Source organism: Mercenaria mercenaria, chromosome 18 (genome assembly GCF_021730395.1).
Source record: "Mercenaria mercenaria strain notata chromosome 18, MADL_Memer_1, whole genome shotgun sequence".
In the NCBI taxonomy this organism is placed as follows: domain Eukaryota; kingdom Metazoa; phylum Mollusca; class Bivalvia; order Venerida; family Veneridae; genus Mercenaria; species Mercenaria mercenaria.
Window position 1 is genome coordinate 41,458,318 of NC_069378.1, and position 22,482 is coordinate 41,480,799.

General features: G+C 36.2%; 1 protein-coding gene across 2 annotated transcripts in view; it reads right to left on the bottom strand.

The window, feature by feature from the left end:
- Positions 1–22,482, bottom strand: part of LOC123538526 (uncharacterized) — a 41,681-nt gene extending 19,199 nt beyond the window's left edge. Inside the window, exon 1 of one of the 2 annotated variants that reach the window (XM_045322685.2) lies at positions 22,362–22,482. In XM_045322685.2, coding sequence (XP_045178620.2) covers positions 22,362–22,415 — 54 coding nt within the window. In that variant the 5' untranslated portion in view covers positions 22,416–22,482. Of the gene's footprint in view, positions 1–9,670; positions 9,733–22,361 lie in introns of those variants that run through there. The other variant, XM_045322686.2, reaches the window with a different exon arrangement.

A 22,482-nucleotide genomic window follows, 5' to 3' on the forward strand; every position in this document is an offset into this window, starting at 1 on the left:
AATCCGTTTCCGATTTACGTTTACGTTAGAAATGTCTATTTAGCATTTTGCAGTTAGCATAGCGCATCGGCCTTCCACTAACTGCGACAATGAGCCCCCGTGTAATGAAAAGAGAAGTTCGATAAGAACAGATGGCGGCCAAAATATTTCGATCATCTATCATCATCTGAAATTTTCGCAATTCAATCATCAGGCATAGTCACAGAGCGAAGGAAGCTAAGGATTTACTAAATTTATTGTAATCCGTATCTCGTAGGAGGACTGCTTGCACCAAAAAGGAAGTGACTACTCAGTGTTAACATTTGAAGTAGTCCAAAATGTAGTCCCATGTTGTTGATGAGATCTGGTATATGAGTCAGATAAGGATGTGACACTTTTATTTTTGGCTTAGTTGTATTGCTTATTTTATTGAGAAAAGATCTCAACCACTTTCATTACGAATGTTCATGTCTACATACGCGTAATCGCTAAACGACAAATTCCATGGGAGTATTTTCAGAGGGTAATATTTTTTAGAAAAGATTATTTTTTTCTTATATGTAACATAACATCTCAGTATTTTTTTTCCTTTTTGGTGAGAAGACATGTTACACTTAATGGCTCTATATATGTTTTTATATCATTGAAATGCTGTAAAGCACTGAAAATGAGGTCTCAAGATTTAACTGTTTATATGAAACAAAGAAAGAACGGAATTGGTACATGTATAATAAACCTTGTACTCTTTCGGTATTTACACTCGAAGCAAATTGATTCTAAAGTGTACATATTGATAAGTGCCGGAGCAACCGCACTAAGTTGCAATAAAGAATTAATTCTAGCACGGATACGTCTAGGATTTATTCAAGCTGCTAAAATTGATTAAGGGGTAGTGAAGTGTGTGTGTGTTGGTGGTGGTGGGGGGGGGTGCGTGATCCGGGTTTGGGCCACTAACACTCGGAAGTCGTCTTTACACGTAGTCCTTAACTAACTTTCTGTTTGCTTCTTAAAACAGAATTGTGGTATATGTGTGTTTTTCAATATAAGTCATGATGGTAAAAAGATCATTTAGATTTCATATTTTTCATTTTGTTAATATAAAGTTTTTTGTATATAAAATAGTTAAAAAATGCGATTTACTGAAGTAACGAAGCCGGACTGAAAACGTATAAAGATAACATTTACTGACCATCCTTTTGCAAACATGGATATTTTCTACGTAACCGCATGCCGAGGATGTATACTGTCGCTACATGAAAGAAATTATATCAGAAAAGCTGTAAATACAGAATACTCTTTCAAAACCATCGTATATTTCTTTGATTTTTTCCATTCGGGTTATATCCTTAGGACGGCCAGCACATATTTATGAAATCTCGCCAGGCATACACATGTATGTTTTTGACAACACAGAAGATGACGTCACTCGACCTTCAGCTATTTCCGGAAGTAAATAAAATGAAAGTAGAAATGCTAAACTTGAAAACAGAAGCCGCATTTTGATTCGTAGATAGTCAGGGGTCACGGCAGGGGTCACCCCGTCTAAATGTATGCGCGTGGACATTTTCTTTTTCTTTTCTTTTTGCTATTGGGGAGCCAATTTTCAGCACTTTATTTACGAATTGAAATTACCTGGGCTTTAGTACAGCATGTCAGCTTTTAAACTACAAAAAGATATTTGAGCTCTGGGTTAACACAAATCCCAAAGGGGTCCATAACGGACCATGGGCACATTGATAATTTTGGAACTTCATCAAATCGCTCAAAATGTCATTTTTGATGTTGTCTGAGAGTGTCAGTATAGATCTATGCCTCAGATGTAAGATATAACCGTATTTGAGAGCTGCAGACCTAGACATTTCAGAAATATTTTCAAAATAAGTTTCTTGTAATAAATGTTGTTTCTACGGAAGCGTGAAAGGGCCATCAGACGCTAATAAGTTTTAGTACGTTAAGGCTGCGGAAAGGATATACAAACTATAAAGTGTACATGGTAACATACAAATGGCGACGATATCTCCTGAAAGTTGATTGCATAATACGAGATATCAACAGAGTAACAATACAGTGACCCACCCCAATAATAAAAATTACGCAAAGCTCTGTTATTATTTAGCAAATTGGATCGTACATTCTTGGCAATCGTTTGCAGTACGTGCATACAAAATTGAATTAAAGTAGACAATTTCCAGCCACACTGATTCGAATTACACGTTCAAACACTTGGGTTTGTGCCGGAAGAGCAGTTACTTTAAGTGCCCTTTTCAGTAGTTTTCAATGTGCCAATGCATTACAAACGCATTGACTTTAAATTTTCAAAAGTTATACCAATTTAAATTTAATTTGATAATTATTTGAAATGGTACTTTCAGGACAGATTTAGATGTAGTAAATTAAATTTTTTTACAAGCCCTTTTCGCTGTACAAGAACTGTAATTGCAATCATCATATGCAGTTTTGTCGGTACCTGTTGGATAGTCATTCTTGTTTTCTTGTTTTAAATAAACAAGACGGCCATGCTGGCCCTATATATCGCTCATCAGAGTTGATCTGGCCTACTGACCTAGTTTTTGACCCCACATTACCAAGAGTTCAACTTGACCTAAAGATCATCAAGACAAACATTCTGACTAAATTTCATAAAGATTTGGTTACAACTGTGGCCTCTAGAGTGTCCACAAGCTTTCCTTTGAAGTGACCGGTGACCTAGTTTTTGACCCCACATAACCCAGATTGGAACTTGACCTATAGATTATCAAAACAAACATTCTGACTAATTCTCATGAGTTTCAAACTTAAATTGCGGTCTCTAGAGTGTTGAAAAGATTTTCCTTTGATCTGGCCTAGTGACTTAGTTTTTGACCCCTGATGACCCAGATTCAAACTTGACCTAGAAATGATCAAGACAAACATTCTGACCCTGTTTCATAAAGATTGAGTCACAAATGTGGCCTCTAAAGTGTTCACAAGTTTTTCCTTTGATTTGACCAGGTGACCTAGTTTTTGATCCCACATGACCCAGATTCAAATTTGACCTAGAAATCATCAAGCTAAACTTTCTGACTAGAGTGTTCACAAGCTTTCCCTTTGATTTGACCAGGTGACCTAGTTTTTAATCCAACATGACCAAGTTTCGAACTTGACCTAGAGATCATCATGACTAATATTCTGACCAAGTTTCATAAAGATTGAGTTACAAATGTGGTCTCTAGAGTGTTCACAAGCTTTTCCATTGATCTGACCTTCTGACCTAGTTTTTGACCCCATATGACCCAGTTTCAAAGTTGACCTAGAGATCATCAAGACTTACATACTGACCAGGTTTCATAAAGATTGGGTCAAAAATGTGATTTACTGACCTAGTTTTTGACCCCACATGACCCAGTTTCGAACTAGACCAAGATAATCAAGACTAACATTCTGACCAAGTTTCATAAAGATTATGTCACAAATGTGGTCTCTAGAGTGTTCACAAGCTTTTCCATTTATCTGACCTACTGACCTAGTTTTTGACCCCACATGACCCAGTTTCAATGTTGACCTAGAAATAATCAAGACTTACATTCTGACCATGTTTCATAAAGATTGGGTCAAAATTGTGCTCACTAGAGTGTTCACAAGCTTTTCCTTTGATCTGAACTACTGACCTAGTTTTTGACCCCATATGATCCAGTTTCAAAGCTGACTCAGAGATCATCAAGACTTACATACTGACCAGGTTTCATAAAGATTGGGTCAAAAATGTGGTCTATAGAGTGTCGACAAGCTTTTCTATTGATCTGACATCCTGACCTAGTTTCTGACCCAACATAACCCAGATTCAAACTTGAACTAGAGATCATCAATACTAACATTCTGATCAAGTTTCATAAAGATTGGGGTACAAATTTGGTCTCTAGAGTGTTCACAAGCTATTCCTTTGATCTGATTTACTGACCTAGTTTTTGACCCCACATGACCCAGTTTCGAACTAGTCCAAGATAATCAAGACTAACATTCTGACCAAGTTTCATAAAGATTGTGTCACAAATGTGGTCTCTAGAGTGTTCACAAGCTTTTCCATTGATCTGATCTACTGACCTAGTTTTTGACCCCACATGACCCAGTTTCAAAGTTTACTAGAGATAATCAAGACTTACATTCTGACCATGTTTCATAAAGTTTGGGTCAAAATTGTGATCACTAGAGTGTTCACAAGCTTTTCCTTTGATCTGAACTACTGACCTAGTTTTTGACCCCATATGATCCAGTTTCAAAGTTGATCTAGAGATCATCAAGACTTACATTCTGACCAAGTTTCATAAAGATTGGGTCAAACATGTGGTCTCTAGAGTGTCCACAAGCTTTTCCATTGATCAGACCTCCTGACCTAGTTTTTGATCCCACATGACCCAGTTTCAAACTTGACCTAGAGATCATCAATACTAATATTCTGACAAAGTTTCATAAAGATTGGATCACAAGTGTGGTCTCTAGAGTGTTCAAAATCTTTTCCTTTGATCTGACCTACTGACCTTGTTTTTCACCCCACATAACCCAGTTTCAAAGATGACCTAGAAATCATCAAGACTAACATTCTGACCAAGTTTCATAAAGATTGGGTCACAAATGTGGCATCTAGAGTGTTCACAAGGCAAATGTTGACGCACGGCAGGCGACGCACGACTAACGACGGACGCCGGAAATGACCGGTCACAATAGCTCAGCTTGAGTACTTTGTGCTCTGGTGAGCTAAAAAGAGGTATTTGAAATTTTTACATTTCAAAACGCTCTAGTAAAATGTCTCAGTAATGTTGTAATACAAAGACTAATTATCAATTCATTTCTGTGGAAACTGTACTTTGATATAATAGGCATGCAATTTACGTTCTATTTTACTGTTTTAATACAGTCAGTAACACGGTTACAAGTAAAAATGATCTTAGCCAGCAAGTGATCATTTTGTAGCATCCATCAAAATACAAGAAAAAATACAATTGATCTAAACAAATAAATCCGGCATCCCCTGAAAGAAATATTTTCGATTTTAAAGTGACCGGTTTATATTTTTTTAAGCACACTATTATCAAATGTGAAAGAAAAGACTGGGAACAATTTTCATATGATTTTCTTCTATGCCAATTTTAATAGAGATTTAGCATAAAAATTAGCAGTAACATAAAATAACGCTATAAATCTAATTTTAAAGAAGAAATCCTTAAAAAACAAATAACAATTATGCACGTGCCAACTATGTAATTTTGCACATGCGTCCCAAATCTTGGTCATTGAGATAGTAATTTCCATTATGTTAAATCTATATGATGGGTACCGATGTAGTAATACCGCATGCCAAGTTTCACTGACAAATATTCAGTAGTTTTAGTTTAAAATATTTTTTTAGAATCTGAATTTTCGAACTTGACCAGTTTCATCAACTGTTACTATGGTAACGCACACCGCTACATTTCTACGACCGATCTTAAAAGTGAGTTCTTATTTTAATAATTGTTTTATAATAGTAAAAACGTTTTGAATGGTGGGTAAACTAAGTGTGGCAGATATTTTGAAAGATACCTCGTATAATAACTTCAAGGTAGTTAATAAAATTTAAGTATTACTAACATTTTATTACATTTTTCACTTTAGAGTTATTTTTAAGGAATGAAAAACTCATTACATATACTTAGATGGCTGTTATAACTGTATATTTTAAAACAATTGCGTAATTATTCCCCCCTTTTTTCCTTTAATATGGAAGGAACTTAAAAGCTAGTATTTCTTTAGAATTCAAAATAATGTTTAGCATGTTTAGTGATTCGTTTCCATTTGATAGACATCGTGATTTTTCAAGAACCTAAAAGTTTTAAAACTTATATGTCTTCGTAAATAATTTATCGTAAATAATTTATTTCTTATCTGTATATCTTGCACAATCACGATTGGCTATGACAGCTGCTAATAATTTTACCAAATTTCAGATATCTTTCGGCTAAGTATATATAAATGCAACTCTTTGACAAATGGAAAACAGTAGGTCTTACATTCATCTCATCCTCTGAGCTAAATGCGTCTATCAAATTCATAATTATGCTAAAAACTTCTAGGCTGGGCAACCAGGATAAGAAAAGAATATGTACCATGCATCAAGCCCTCGGTGAACAGAAATAAATGTTAAAGTTCTGAACAAATAAACTACTTTACCAATATCTAACTAATCGCCTTAAAGAAGAGTGCGAGCATTTCATGCAAGTGATTGTCACAGCCAATGGCCTTGATCAGTAAGCCAGGTTCATTTTATTATGAATTAAAGTACTAGAAATTTTCGTTGTAATGTTTTGCATAAATTATTATTGATAGCTATTGGAAACAGAACACAGATTACAAGGCATGCAATTTAAATAGGGACTGTCCTTTTTCTCTCGTTTTCATTACATAAATTACAAAACAACATCGTAGCTTTTGACATGATTATAGTTATCTCATTCTTCAGGACACCATGAGTAATAAAAATTGATAAACTATACCCTCCTGTACGAAATCTTACAGCTGTAAAAGACCTGTATTTTTGTTCAAAATTACTGTCCTGATTATTTCACATTTAGACCTGTAGATTTTATATAACAACATTGATTTTACAGTCACTGTGTAGATTCCAATTTACAGCTGTAAAACGACTGTAAAACAGGTCGAAATATGCAAATGAGATACAGCTGTAAAAAAAACTTACAGCTGTAAAATTGAGACAGTTACAGCTGTAAATATGCCTAAATGTTACAGCTGTAGAAATACTACAGGTGTTTAAAATTCAGAGGGCATTATTTTAAAGGACGAAAGCAGAGGTACAAAAAGTTTTAGGATGAATTGTAATTCTCCGAGGCTAGAAAAGGTAGCAATTACTACAAAAATGGCAAAATAAATAACATAGTAAGTAATGAACAAAATGTATTCTGTTTACAGTATAGCAATTGCAAAATTCAAGAGTATGAAACAAGGGAGAAACTATGCATCAGATCTTGTTTATATAACTTTCTTTGTCATGAAACATATGAAAATCGTGTCATTATGACTTTTAAATTTATCAGCTTCAAATATAGTGTAAATGGTTGATATATGTACATGAATATGTCCTTTTACAACTATATTAGGTAATTAAACATTTGCACTTACTCCACAACAGTTACAATTCCAATATTTTAGATGATGTGGTGTCTCTGTGAATTTCAGTTATATCCCACCAAAATGCATTAAAGTTGGCTGACACTATTCATGTTTCCCTTCAAAAAAGTTACAGCTGTAATTCTGAGACATGACCATTTTACAGCTGTAACTTTCAACTATTTCTTTAAATTACAACTGTTCTTTTTAGACCTGCATGTTTTACACCTGTAAATTGCAACTGTATTTCTGGTATTTTTTCACTTACAGGTCTTTTACGGCTGTAATATAAAAAAACAGGTCTTTTACAGACGTTCTACAGCTGTAAAACGGGTCCTATTTTCGTACAGGCAGTTGCTCCGTTACCCGACACCTGTGGGATTTGTGTTTATTCCGAGTCCAAATATTTATGAACGTTTAACAATGTTTTCTATCTGATTTGAGAACCTTGTTCCTGTTAAAAGATAAGGTAGCCACCATGCACACCCGTTCGAAAATATGAAATGTTCCGCCAGAACTACATGAAATCAACTCCCGATAAAATGCCCGCTAAGACAGCTATTTTGGAAACTGATAGGGAGTCCTAACCCAAGTGTCTGTGTAAAAAAAAAGTCAGTGTATGAAATATTAAAATGGGAGAGAATTCGGATGTTACATACATATGCAGCCTATCCATTCCGTCGGTATATCAGTTGCGTCCCTTGACATGAGAACTTGTTTCACTTTTAATAACTAATAATTAATAAGGATACTGTTTTCCTATGCTCACACAAAGGATACTGTTTACCTATGCTCACAAATGCAAAAAATGGGGGTGGGGGAGGGGATTTAGCAACCACAAGGTGTTACACTGCTTTATAAATCAGGGTCAACAGTTTATGGGGCGTTATCTATTAAAAATAAAACCTAACAGCTCTCGGTGTTATTTAAACTTCCAACAAGAACAAGTTTATCACAGTGACATCATTTGGGTACGGTGGCATAGAGGGGACATAGGAAATATTTTATTTATCACGTGCGCACGTGTAAGCTAACACGTGCGAACGTGTTAATTAACACGTGCGCACGTGATAAATAAAATATTTCCTATGTGAACTAGATAGTTATCACGTGCGAACGTGATAAATAGAATATTTCCTATACGAACGTAATAGGTATCACGTGCGAACGTGTTAGCTACCACGTGCGAACGTGATAGTTATCACGTGCGCACGTGTTAATTAACACGTTCGCACATGTTAGCTAACACGTGCGCACGTGATAAATAAAATATTTCCTATGTCCCCTCTATGCCACCGTTTTTGGGAGAGCAGTGCACATAATTGTTCATCCTATCTTCAAAATTTAACGAACATAATCAATGATGCTTACTGCATATTAGAATAACAACAAATCGAATTTGCACATTAATTGTCAGAAAAGTTATAAAAATGCATACATGAATCAAGGGGAAACGGGGAAATTCTTTGATATATGGGCGAAGCCTGTATACTAAATCTTTATTATGTCACGGACTTAAAATTTATTCCTTTGCGTCATCACTGAATTTTTTCATGAAAATCAATTGAAAAATACAGCCTCTATCGCATACACAAGATTTTCCTTTGATTTGACCTAGTATCTAGTTTTTGATCCTAGATGACCCATTTTCAAATTTGGCCTAGATTTCATCAAGGTTATTATACTGACAAAAATTCTTGAAGATCAATTGAAAAATACAGCCTCTATGGCATACACAAGGATTTTCTTTGATTCGACCTAGTGACCTAGTTTTGACCCTAGATAACCCATATTCAAACTTGTCCTAGATTTTATCAAGGCAATCATTCTGACCAAAATTCATGAAGATCATTTTCCAACTTGGCCTTAATTGTATCAAGGCAACCATTCTGACAAAATTTCATGAAGATCAGTTGAAAAATACAGCCTCTATCGCATACACAAGCTAACTGTTGACAGACAGACAAACAGACGACAGACAGACGACGGACGCCGGACATCGAGCGATCAGGTGAGCTCAAAACGAACAAAATAGGTAGTGCAATATAACTGTTAAGGTGGTATCACGTTTCGAATTTCCAGTGAATGATAGAAAACAAATAATATTCAGTTCTTTCCAAAAATCGTTATGTTATGATTCAACCAAATAGTTTCCTTTGTCTACCAGAAAGGAACAATTCTTATATCTTAATATTGAGGTTTGATACCTTTATTACAGACAATAAACTAAAATAATAGAGATTCCTGCGCGACTTCGGTGAGCTCAACGAAACAATTTCAAGCATATATATTATTGTGGAATGTAAAGTAAGTTATACACTACAATGTCCTACCAAGATACTTACAAAAACAATGCATATGCAGAATGGAGAGATAAGAATAATTTTGACAGCTCGTGAAAACTAATGACAAATTTTGACAGGTGTATGATGACTCATGACCTAATTAAAATTCTCTGTTTTTTCTAACTTCCAGTTTGATTTTCTTAAAAATGGATCTTCTATATTGTAGCTTACAACTCATAAATCAAAACAATAAAAGAATATATTGTTACCTTACTGTCGTTTTGTCTATTCCAGATCACGTAAGAATTACTATTGTTTCAGTCATTTGTCATATAAGTTAAGTTGGTCTGCAGTTCGCAGTTCGCAGTTCGCGTTTCGAACTGCGAACTGCAAACTGGTCTGCAGTTCGCAGTTCGCAGTTCGCGATTCGAATTGCGAACTGCAAACTGGTCTGCAGTTCGCGATTCGAATTGCGAACTGTAAACTGGTCTGCACTTTACGATTCAAATGTCAACGTGCAGTCTGATCTACACTGTCCTGCGCATTGCAGACAAGAATGCATTTCACGGTTGGTCTGCAGTTCGCGTTTCGAATTGCGAACTGCAAACTGGTCTGCAGTTCGCGATTCGTGTTGTGAACTGCAAACTAGTCTGCAGTTTACGATTCGAATTTCAACGTGCAGTCTGATCAACACTGTCCTGCGCATTGCAGACAAGAATGCATTTCACAGTTGGTTTGCAGTATGCGTTTCGAATTGCAAACTGCAAACTGGTCTGCAGTTCGCGTTTCGAATTGCGAACTGCAAACTGGTCTGCAGTTCGCGATTCGTGTTGTGAACTGCAAACTAGTCTGCAGTTTACGATTCAAATTTCAACGTGCAGTCTGATCAACACTGTCCTGCGCATTGCAGACAAGAATGCATTTCACAGTTGGTCTGCAGTATGCGTTTCGAATTGCAAACTGCAAACTGGTCTGCAGTTCGCGATTCGTGTTGCGAACTGCAAACTAATCTGCAGTTTAACGATTCAAATTTCAAAGTGCAGTCTGTTTCAGCACTGTCCAGCGCATTGCGGACCAGAATGAATTTAATAATTAGTCTGCAGTTCTCATTTCGCGTTTGCAACTGCGAACTGGTCCGCGGTTAGCGTTCCAAATTGCAAACTGCAATCTTGTCTGCTGATTACAATAAAAATTCCAAAGTGCAGTCAGATCAGCACTTTCTTGCGCATTGCAGAAAAGAATGCATTTCACAGTTGGTCTATAGTTCGCAGTTTGTGTCTCCAATTGTGAACTGCAAACTGGTCTGTAGTTCGCAGTTCGCGTTTCGAATTGCGAACTGCAAACTGGTCTGCAGTTCGCAGTTCGCGATCTGAATTGCGAACTGCAAACTGGTCTGCAGTTCGGGATTCGTATTTCGAACTGTAAACTGGGACACAATTTACGATTCAAATTTCAAAGTGCAGTCTGATCAGCACTGTCCAGCGCATTGCGGACAAAAATGCTTTTCATAATAAGTCTGTAGTTCGCATTCCGCGTTTCCAACTGCGAACTGCAAACTCGTCCACAGTTCGCGTTTCAAATTGAAAACTGCAATCTTGTCTGCTGATTACAATAAAAATTTCAAAGTGCAGTCTGATCAGCACTTTCTTGCGCATTGCAGACAAGAATGCATTTCACAGTTGGTCTTAGTTCGCCGTTTGTGTTTCCAGTTGCGAACTGCAAACTGGTCTGCAGTTCGCAGTTCGCGTTTCGAATTGCGAACTGCAAACTGGTCTGCAGTTCGCAGTTCGCGATTCGAATTGCGAACTGCAAACTGGTCTGCAGTTCGCGATTCGAATTCGAACTGCAAACTGGTCTGCAGTTCGGGATTCGTATTGCAAACTGAAAACTGGGCTACAATTTACGATTCAAATTTCAAAGTGTAGTCTGATCAGCACTGTCCAGCGCATTGCGGACAAGAATGCTTTTCATAATTAGTCTGCAGTTCGCATTTCGCTTTTTCCAATTGCGAACCTGCAAACTGGTCCGCAGTTCGCGTTCCAAATTGCAAACTGCAATCTTGTCTGCTGATTACAATAAAAATTTCAAAGTGCAGTCTGATCAGCACTTTCTTGCGCATTGCAGACAAGAATGCATTTCACAGTTGGTCTATAGTTTCGCAGTTTGTTTTTCAAATTGGCAACTGCAAACTGGTCTGCAGTTCGCGTTTCGAATTGCGAACTGCAAACTGGTCTGCAGTTCGCAGTTCGCAGTTCGTGATTCGAATTGCGAACTGCAAACTGGTCTGGGGTTCAAGATTCAAAATAAAAATGTATTTGAACGTTACTCTTATACTTTAAGTAATAGGTCAGTATTTGCTAAATATAAAATTTTGAGCCGTGCCATGAGAAAATCAACATAGTGGGTTTGCGACCAGCATGGATCCAGACCAGCTTGCGCATTCCGCTCAGTCTGGTCAGGATCCATGCTGTTCGCTAATGGTTTCTCTAATTGCAGTAGGCTTTAAAAGTGAACAGCATGGATCCTGACCAGACTGCGCGGATGCGCAGGCTGGTCTGGATCCATGCTGGTCGCACACCCACTATGTTGGTTTTCTCATGGCACGGCTCATTAATGTTAATGGTTTGCACTTCCTCCCTCTTCATTAGAACTGCAAAGTGCCAGCAAGTCTGCGGCTCCTAGTTTTCGATTCGAACTACGAACTGCAAACTGGTCTGCAGTTCTCAGTTGGGCAGTTCGCAATTCGTATTTTCATAATTCGAATTGCGAACTGCAAACTGGTCTGCAGTTCTCAGTTCGCAGTTCGCAATTCGTAGTTCATAATTCGAATTGCGAACTGCAAACTGGTCTGTCGTCGTTCCAATTAGTTATGGACAATTTAATTCAAATTACTTATCAATGGCAAAAATAGATAAAATCTCTAAAAGTATTAGACACCTGCACATATCAAACCCCCGCTTACATTAAACCAAACAAAAATTTATAAAGTAACTTTTCTAAGCCAAGATCAAAGCCCAGTCTAGTACTGACCGTGTGCAGATTTCTTATTGTCATATTTCATTATAATACCAAGACAATAAAACGGGTCTGTCGATGAGCCATTCCAGTGCTACCTTGGACATATCCGAAGGCGGCGGCAAGAATGGTGTTAAATGTTGGTTTTTTTTAGCAGATGTATGTAATATGCTGGTTTTGCCAGGGACGAGATTATACGGACTTTCTCTTTATATGACACTTATCTATGAATATTTTGTACAATAAGTCCAGTATATTTCGCTTTAAACACTGTTCAAATACGACTGGCGTTACTTTGCTTGTGTGTGGACTACTTTCGTTAATATTCGTTACTATTTATCAAATTGTTCTGTTTTAGAAAGTTAGAAATAGGTAAAGTTTCAGGCAAAATTAGCCCGTCTCAGGTGCAGTTCATCGCAAAATTAGCCTCTCTCTCTGACTGGACAATCAATACAGGCTTCGACGCAGATATGTCAAGCTTGCATTGACCTGTAGGTTACAATCTGAGAATATTTTATATGTCAGAAATAATCCAAAGTCAGGTGAGCTATAGTCAGACGTGAGATGAGCATTCTTGAGTGGGCTGAGAGTGACTTGAACATTCCGGCTAGTTACTTCAATATCCGGGCAAATTCCGTCAAATGAAACAGTTCTTTGATTAATCTTACAATTAATCTTTCGTTGATTTTATTTACAAAGGGCAATATAATTTTTGTTTAAAATTGAAATGATATACACACATGTACTGTAATAGAAATCACACAATGTAAAGCTGAATTATTTTACAGGAACAACGCACTACTGCAAAAGCTGCACAAGATTTTTTATTTTATTTTATATATGTCAGTTCATGTGTTTTATGACCTTTTAATAAGTCCTAAATACAATAGAAATGTATTTGAGTTAAAAGCATTCCATAAGAAAAAATGTTATAACATCATGACAGTAAACGGATTGGGCTTTAAGCCATTCAAGAGTTACATTAGGCCTTACTTGGCTGTAGTCGATCCTTATAATGGGTGTAAATGTCTTTACATTGAAACATATCACAATATATATCAACTGATAAAATAAAGATAAAATAATACAAAGTTTTCACAAAAAAAAAAAATTCACGCGCTCTGTAAAGAAATACAAACTACAATATTAAAGATATTTCAAAATATCCCTTGCCACACCGACTGGTGAATTAATTGAAGTAATCATAAGAATTCTAAATGATTTTAATTCAGTTTTCTATGAATTTTACTGTATTGCTCGTAAGAGTACATTAACTGCTCTGAGCGTAGAAGAATTTGGCAGTAAAAGGTACTAAAGAACACCAGTGAATTTCTTTCTCTCATTCTAGCTCTCCTTTATACTCATAAAACAAACCAAGAAGTTTGGTCATACAGGACGGATTACACCAAACCGGAAGTGACTACTCAGTGTTACATGTGAAGTAGTCCAAAATGTAGTTCCATGCTATGGATGAAGTCTGGTATAATGAGTGACATGAGGAGGTGACAGTTAAATTTTTGGCTTATGTTTATTGTTTATTGTATTGAGAATAGATCTAGACCATTTTCATTGTAAATTTCCTGGAATAAGTTTTATTCTTTGCGAAAAATGTCTACCTACGCGTATTGCTAAACGGCTGTTTTCATGGGGCATTTTTAGAGGGTGATGTTCTCAGAACAGATTATTTTTCTTATATACAACATAACATGTAAATATTTTTCTATTTTTGATAAGAAGACATGTTATACTAAATGACCATATATGGTTTTCATATCATTGAAATGCTCTAAAGTGCTAAAAATGAGGTCTGAATGTTTTGTTATTAATATGAAATAAATAAGGAATTCAATTGGTAGAATGTAACCTACATGACAAGAATTCACAAAGACTGTACGGCAAGGATGAAGTGCCTCGGACATCTCCGTTAATATTCGTAATAACACGTTCATTGCCGAGGATATCCAATTCAATTAAACAGCAGACGATACCGCCAGGGAAAAGTATTAAAGTTTCCCCGCTATGCGCGGCGCACGTCACTATTAAGTTTTAAAGAACATGAAATGTTACATCCCGTGACAAACATGCTATAACTTCTACATGTTTTCATTGTTTATATTTAAGCTTATCTATATTCGTCACCGATAATTGATATGGGCGGCTCCTCCATAAAAATGTTACTAAATTCATTGGAAAAAATCCTGCAAGATAGAAAAGCTCCATTTCAAGATTTTTCATTTCTTGTTTACTTTTCCAGTTTGCAGATCGCATTTGAAAACGTGAACTGAGAACTGCAAACTGCAGACCAACTGTGAAATGCATTCTTGTCTACATTTTGTTGGACAGTGCTGATCAGACTGCACTTTGAATTTTGAATCGTAAACTGCAGCACAGTGTCAAGTTCTCAATAGGAATCTCGAACTGCAGACCAGTTTTCAGTTCGAATTTGAATCGCGAACTGCAGACCATTTTGCAGTTCGCAATTCGAATCGCGAACTGCGAACTGCAGGCCAGTTTGCAGTTCGCAATTCGAAAGGCGAACTGCGAACAGCGGACCAGTTTGCAGTTCGCAATTCGAATCACGAACTGCGAACTGCAGGCCAGTTTGCAGTTCGCAATTCAAAAGGCGAACTGCGAACTGCGGACCAGTTTGCAGTTCACAATTCGAAACGCAAACTGCGAACTGTAAACCAACTGTGAAATGCATTCTTGTCTGCAGTTCTAATGGAGAGGGAGGAAGTGCAGACTTTTCACATTTATGTTTAGCAAACACTTGCCTATTACTTTAAAGTATAAGAGTAACCTTCAAATTCATTTTCATTTTGAATCTTGAACTGCAGACCAGTTTGCAGTTCGCAATTCGAATCGTGAACTGCGAACTGCAGACCAGTTTGCAGTTCGCAATTCGAATTATGAAATACGAATTGCGAACTGCGAACTGAGAACTGCAGACCAGTTTGCAGTTCGTAGTTCGAATCGAAAACTAGGAGCCGCAGACTTGCTGGCACTTTGCAGTTCTACTGAAGAGGGAGGAAGTGCAGACCATTACATTAATGAGCCGTGCCATGAGAAAATCAACATAGTGGGTTTGCGACCAGCATGGATCCAGACCAGCCTGCGCATCCGCGCAGTCTGGTCAGGATCCATGCTGTCCACTTTTAAAGCCTACTGCAATTAGAGAAACCATTAGCGAACAGCATGGATCCTAACCAGACTGAGCGGATGCGCAAGCTGGTCTGGATCCATGCTGGTCGCAAACCCACTATGTTGATTTTCTCATGGCACGGCTCAAAATTTTATATTTAGCAAATACTGACCTATTACTTAAAAGTATAAGAGTAACGTTCAAATATATTTTTATTTTGAATCTTGAACCGCAGACCAGTTTGCAGTTCGCAATTCGAATCACGAACTGCGAACTGCGAACTGCAGACCAGTTTGCAGTTCGCAATTCGAAACGCGAACTGCAGACCAGATTGCAGTTCGCAATTTGAAACACAAACTGCGAACTATAGACCAACTGTGAAATGCATTCTTGTCTGCAATGCGCAAGAAAGTGCTGATCAGACTGCACTTTGAAATTTTTATTGTAACAGCAGACAAGATTGCAGTTTGCAATTTGGAAAAGCGAACTGCGGACCAGTTTGCAGTTCGCAGTTGGAAAAAGCGAAATGCGAACTGCAGACTAATTATGAAAAGCATTCTTGTCCGCAATGCGCTGGACAGTGCTGATCAGACTGCACTTTGAAATTTGAATCGTAAATTGTAGCCCAGTTTACAGTTTGCAATACGAATCCCGAACTGCAGACCAGTTTGCAGTTCGAATTCGAATCACGAACTGCAGGCCAGTTTGCAGTTCGCAATTCGAATCGCGAACTGCAGACCAACTGTGAAATGCATTCTTGTCTGCAATGCGCAGGACAGTGTTGATCAGACTGCACGTTGACATTTGAATCGTAAAGCGCAGACCAGTTTACAGTTTGCAATTAGAATCGCGAACTGCAGACCAGTTTTGCAGTTCGCAATTCGAAACGCGAACTGCTTACTTCAGACCAAATTTGAAATGCATTCTTGTCTACAATTTGCCGGCAGTGCTGATCAGACTGCACACTTTGAAATTTGAATCGTAAACGCAGACTAGTTTGCAGTTCGCAACACGAATCGCAAACTGCAGACCAGTTTGCAGTTCGCAATTCGAAACGAGAACTGCAGACCAACTGTGAAATGCATTCTTGTCTGCAATGTGCAGGACATTGTTGATCAGACTGCACGTTGACATTTGAATCGTAAAGTGCAGACCAGTTTACAGTTCGCAATTCGAATCGCGAACTGCAGACCAGTTTGCAGTTCGCAATTCGAATCGCGAACTGCGAACTGCGAACTGCAGACCAGTTTGCAGTTCGCAATTCGAAACGCGAACTGCGAACTGCGAACTGCAGACCAACTTAACTAAAATTCATTTGTCACTAATTAGAGCAACTCACAGTGTTGCAATCATACAAAACACATTCCTTATTTTCACATGGATATTGAGGATTTATATAATGAGCACATGTATTGGAAACACAATTTTAATACCGATCGTGTATTGCAATAAATCTAAACTATCTCAGCCGTGACGTGTCCTTAAATTTCGTAATCTTTCGGTAACCAACGACCAAAATGCAACGCTACCTTGGTTACAATGTACGGATAAGAAATCAGGTTGCCGAATATACTACATATCATGCACAATAATGCAGTGGACTGTCACGAAATCCGATTAAAAGAAAATAAAATATATAAGCATTGTTATCGTTGTTGCGGGGGGGGGGGGGGGGGGGTTGTTGTTGTTGATGATGTTTTTTCTTGTTTTTTTTTTTTGTTTTCGTTTTTTTTTTGTTTCTTTCTTTTATTAAATGAATATGCAAAAGGTATTTGTTTGTTTCAGTTTCTTACCTAGTTTTTACAGATTTTGTACCTCTTTATCAATAAAATGTCTATCCAATACGTGCATTGTTCCTAAGAAATTGCCAGATATATTTTTAGTTTTAATAGTTGAATGTTCCAATAAAAAAGGCATTAAAAGAACGCCCTTCCAAGTGTAGTGTATGTACTTACGGAATTAAAAGTAAAAAGCATGTATTCACTGTGCAAAACCATCTCTATGCTTAACTAAAACTGTCACAGGAGTGACGAATAATACCACCTTCCACCCCCGATACGGCCTTGTCGCAGAGGTATAGCAAATTCTAAGTTGGAAAAGGGCCATAACTACGTAAAAATGGTGGTTTATAGCCAAAGTCGAACATGACCTGTATTTTATGATGTTAGCCTATGTACCAAAAATTATTTAAATATGCCAAGCCTTGCATGAGTTATTGTCCGGAAACCACGAGTTTGGCAAATTTATGTTGGAAAGGGGCCATAACTACGTCAAAAAGTAGTGGATTGTAAGCAAAGTCGAACTTGGCCTGTATTTTATAATGTTACACCGGTGTACTAAAATCTATTTAAATCTGTCAAGCCTTTTCTGAGTTATTGTCCGGAAACCATGAAAACCAACGGACGGACGGACGGACCGACCGACCGAACGACAAGCTAAATCCTATATACCACCCTCCCCCCCAAACTTCGTTTTGTGGGGATATAATTATACGTACGATATGTTTGTTTTCTAACCGTATCTAACATGTCCGAAACTTTGTGAATTTGGATCATCGTTTACATTATACTCGGTTTTTATCATCATGATCATAGACGCCTAGTTTCTTTTACACTTTAATTTAAACAAAAATGTTCAATATAATATCAAAATAATGAAACCATAACTTTAGTAGGACAAGCGTATTTTGTTACCGTGATATTCCTTCTGTTGTCGATCATTATCTATTGTAAATATTTTTTAACCAAAGAAGAAAATATCAGGTACTTGAAACTGCAGCGTTAGATTCTCGATGTGATTTGTCAGGCATTCATACGCCTGTAAATAAATAATATTGCTTCAAAATCAATACTGCTATTTCCTTTGTTGTATTTTGTGGATTTATGGTAAACAGGTTAAAGGTGCAAAATAAAGACAAATAAATAGACATAAATCTTAAAAAAAACTACACATTTTGTAATATAGTACTAAACATTATGATAGCCGTGCAATATTCCCTTGAACTCAACACAAGAACAGAGAAACAAATGATTTTTCTGTATTTTCTTTAGACTGACATGGGGGGGTCATTTTGTCCTACTTTCATGCTTATCGTTTTTTTCCCTAATCGGTCGGAAATTCTTCGGGATCACGTGATTTAAAAAATTTTTTCAAACGAATATCCGTTTAAAGACGCGCGACAAAATAACTGTATTTCCATGATGGTAATTATAACACAACTTGCACGAAAAATATGAAATGTACAAAATTTATGTTTAAAATTGACAGTGATATATTAGGCCAAGACAATGTGTTTAATGTCTAAAATCTTATTAAATTAATGTAGCCATATGTACATAAAAACAGTGTATTTAGGTAAATTTCAATCACATTTTGTTTCGCAGTGTAAGACAGTTATTCATTTATATTCTTAAAACTATACTGAAAAGAGATTAACTGAAAACGTTTGCAGACGAAGTTGTAAAAACACTTTTATTCGGGAAGGGCCTGAATTGTCCTTCCGCAAACTTGTAGTATAGCTGTTTATTACCTGTATTATAAGAATGATTTTCATGAAGGTTTTATGAGTTACAAAATTGTTGAATTCCATGTGCTAAGTTTGTAAAAATCACGTTATCGTTTGGCCATATAATATATTTTGCATCTATGTATAAATTATAGCCTCGTTTTGGAGGATGCTTCCGAAAAAATTCGAAGATGCTCGACGGGTTCGTAAGCAGTCGGAAAACATACTTTCGGTTTGACATAGGCAACGTTTTTTGTTTATTTGTTAGTTATTCTTGAACATATTCATGACTATTTGGTCAGATCTGATGCAGTGAGCCATATTTTCAGTAAATAGGAAGTCTCAGCTACAAACTCTGGTTTTCATATAATACTCGTTCGGGTTTTAGTAATGGACCTTTAAGGTATTTCCACCATCTTGAATTTAGAGTGACCTTCATTTGAGGGGTGAAAATATAGTGAACAAAAGCTTTCGAATGCAGCTGTTCCATAGCACAAAACAGCTCAGTTTGCAAAACCAGAACTAAAAGTAGCTGTTTAAAAAGTGATACTAAAATTTGAAAATAAACAAAGCAGATATTTTACCTGTATTTTTCCAAATTTTTGGTTAGATTTATAAATCCTTTCAAAATACTTTATTAAAAATTCATGAATGGCAAAAGTTAGTTCAAAGTTTCAATTAGTGCATAGGAAATTGTCTTACTGAATAGAACTAAACTTATTACAAAATCTGTTTTCAAATCTGACCACTTCATGTATTAAAACGAAAATAAATTTGTACATATTGCTATTTTCAACATACATAAAAGTAGTGCAATGTGCGGACAATGATTTTTCTATGTATGGTGTACCAAACTGCCTAAAATTGTAAGACAAGTTTCAGACCTAATGTGAACAAGATTTGGCAACGATCTAAAATTCGTTTCAAGGATTGTGCAAGTATAAGAAAGGTTTAATTAAATATAGTGGAATTTATGTACTTACGCGCTGCTTATCTCACGAAAAATATGGTGGAAATGGAATTTTCAGCACTTTCTGCGGTACATTTTTAGACAGTCTTGAAACATTTGGCCACAGTATTTCCGCATACTGGTCCGGGACATGTTTGATGTGTATAGTGATTCCTTATTAAATGTTTCATGTGTCGTAAACTAACCAAGTTTGATCCATCGACTTTTTATACAATATGAGAATTTATGCAACATGTTTTTAAAAAACACAGTGAGAATAAATCGCAGAAAAATGTACAGCCAAATATGTTAGGAGGTAATACAATTTGTATACAATTATAGATAACTACGAAACAAACAAAGTACAATCAACTTTTCACGCGGAAACCTGATGAATAAAATCAGCAGTGTCTCAAAAGTAACTTTTCTTATCTTGGTTCTTCGTTTAACAATGATATTTTTAACACTTTCATAGATTTAAACTGATAACAAATGTGTATTGATTCCGGCATAGAAATGGACACTGACTTTACATTACAGCGGTGTTGATAGCGGAATTAGAGGTCCAGTACTAAGACTGTCTACGAAACCAAGGATAACGAGTTCTTCATCTGAAAATTACGAACATTGGGATCAGTGTTCAGTATACACCTGAAAATAATAGACTTGCTATTTGCTGAGTGCACACTTGTTTAATATTGTCGTTAATTTAAAGTAGACTAGTAAATATTCGTACTCATGCATAATCTCATTAACACTTCTTTAATGTATGTTCTCTGAAATTAACAAAGAACTGGCTCAACTGAGACACCATACTTTAAAGTAAAATTCAGTTTATTCACCACGAGGTTCAAAATGCACGGGAGTCTCGTGATAGTACATGCCTTTAATTTCACATGGTTGAAGTGTAAACAAATAGTTAAATTTGCTTCGTTTATTTCTCACGGAAAAGATCGGACGGTTTTTGATATTGGAATAATTATAGAAAATATATGCATTTAAAGTTGAAAGTTTATTGTTTTCTACAGGACGTAAAACTGAAACAAGTAAGCACGTTTACATTTTCAGCAATGTCCCTCAGGTGAACTTTGACATTGTTTACAAAGAGAAATCAGTTTTGTGTCGTCTTAAAATGCGTTGTTCGGCTGAAACGTATAGTTCCTGGAAAAGATATAAAATGGTTTATTTTGGGGATTTTTGTTTTATTTATAAATTCAACACAATTTGCAATATTTCTAGTTTTTGAAAATGATTGAAATTGAACTTTATTTTAGAAAAAGTCCCGATCTTTCATCAATATATTGCCAGCGGATGCTTAAAAATTTTAAGTGAAACGGCTTTCTTGTCCAAGACAGGTTTGTAAAGCGAAAAACTATCATTACACATTGCGTTTATTCTTTAATGTAAAGGATCGGTAACACATTAAGGAGATCGGACAGTGCAAAACTATACTAAACGGATATCTCTAACAATGAATAAGGAGGAATATATATTTCAGAAAGGAAATCTGAGGTAAAAGAACAATCATATATTTAATTCCTTGAAATAAACATGGCGGCGAAATATTTTAGAAAAACTGAGCACGTGTTATGCGCATTAGAATGTTTAACGACATTTTCTTGAAAAAGTAACGCTCGTATGCACTATATTGGCATTGCTTTGATTTGAAAATAAATATTTTATAGCAATTTAGGTTGCATACGATACCAAAATTTTGCACCAAAAATGTTCACTCATTTTCTTCCAATGAACTGTGGAGATAGGGTTCAGCGTAGCTTTCATGCTTGCAAGTTTACCTACAGATATATCTTTTCTACTTTTATCATATATTTTTTGTGTCCTCGCATTTCGAAAGCTGTTTCGAGGAGTCTGATTTTTTAAATGAACTTCTAATTTCAATTTGCGGAAGTACCTTAAGTTATATGTATACACATTACAACTAATCAGGTAATTTACACGGATTTATTCCTAATGATATATGTATTTGATTTATATGTTGTTTTTTTTTTTTTTTTTTTGAAATCCTGAATCAAGTGTTTGCAGGAGTTATCTTTCCTATGGTTATCTTAGGTTATTGCTAGATATCGAATACTTGTACCGAAAATTGTGACACGAACATACTGATAACTTTTCCCACTTTTAGTCTTTTAATTAAAGTGAGAGTCCTTCGATCATGGTTTTAACGTATTGTCACATTGGAATAAACTGATAAAGTTTGTTTTACAGTAACTTCGAAATTGCCCAGAAATAATACCATGTACCCCACCCACCTGATTCATCAGCCGTTCATACACGTACGTGCATGAACATCCCAAAAACATGAATTTTAACAAAAAGCAAAATGATTACCTTAATGATTCTTAAAAAGACATTATCCCTTTTACCAATATCCCTTCCTTCCATTTTTAAAACACGCAATGTGTAGTACACTCTTTACTGTGTGTGCGTAACAGCTATTTCAAGATTTTCC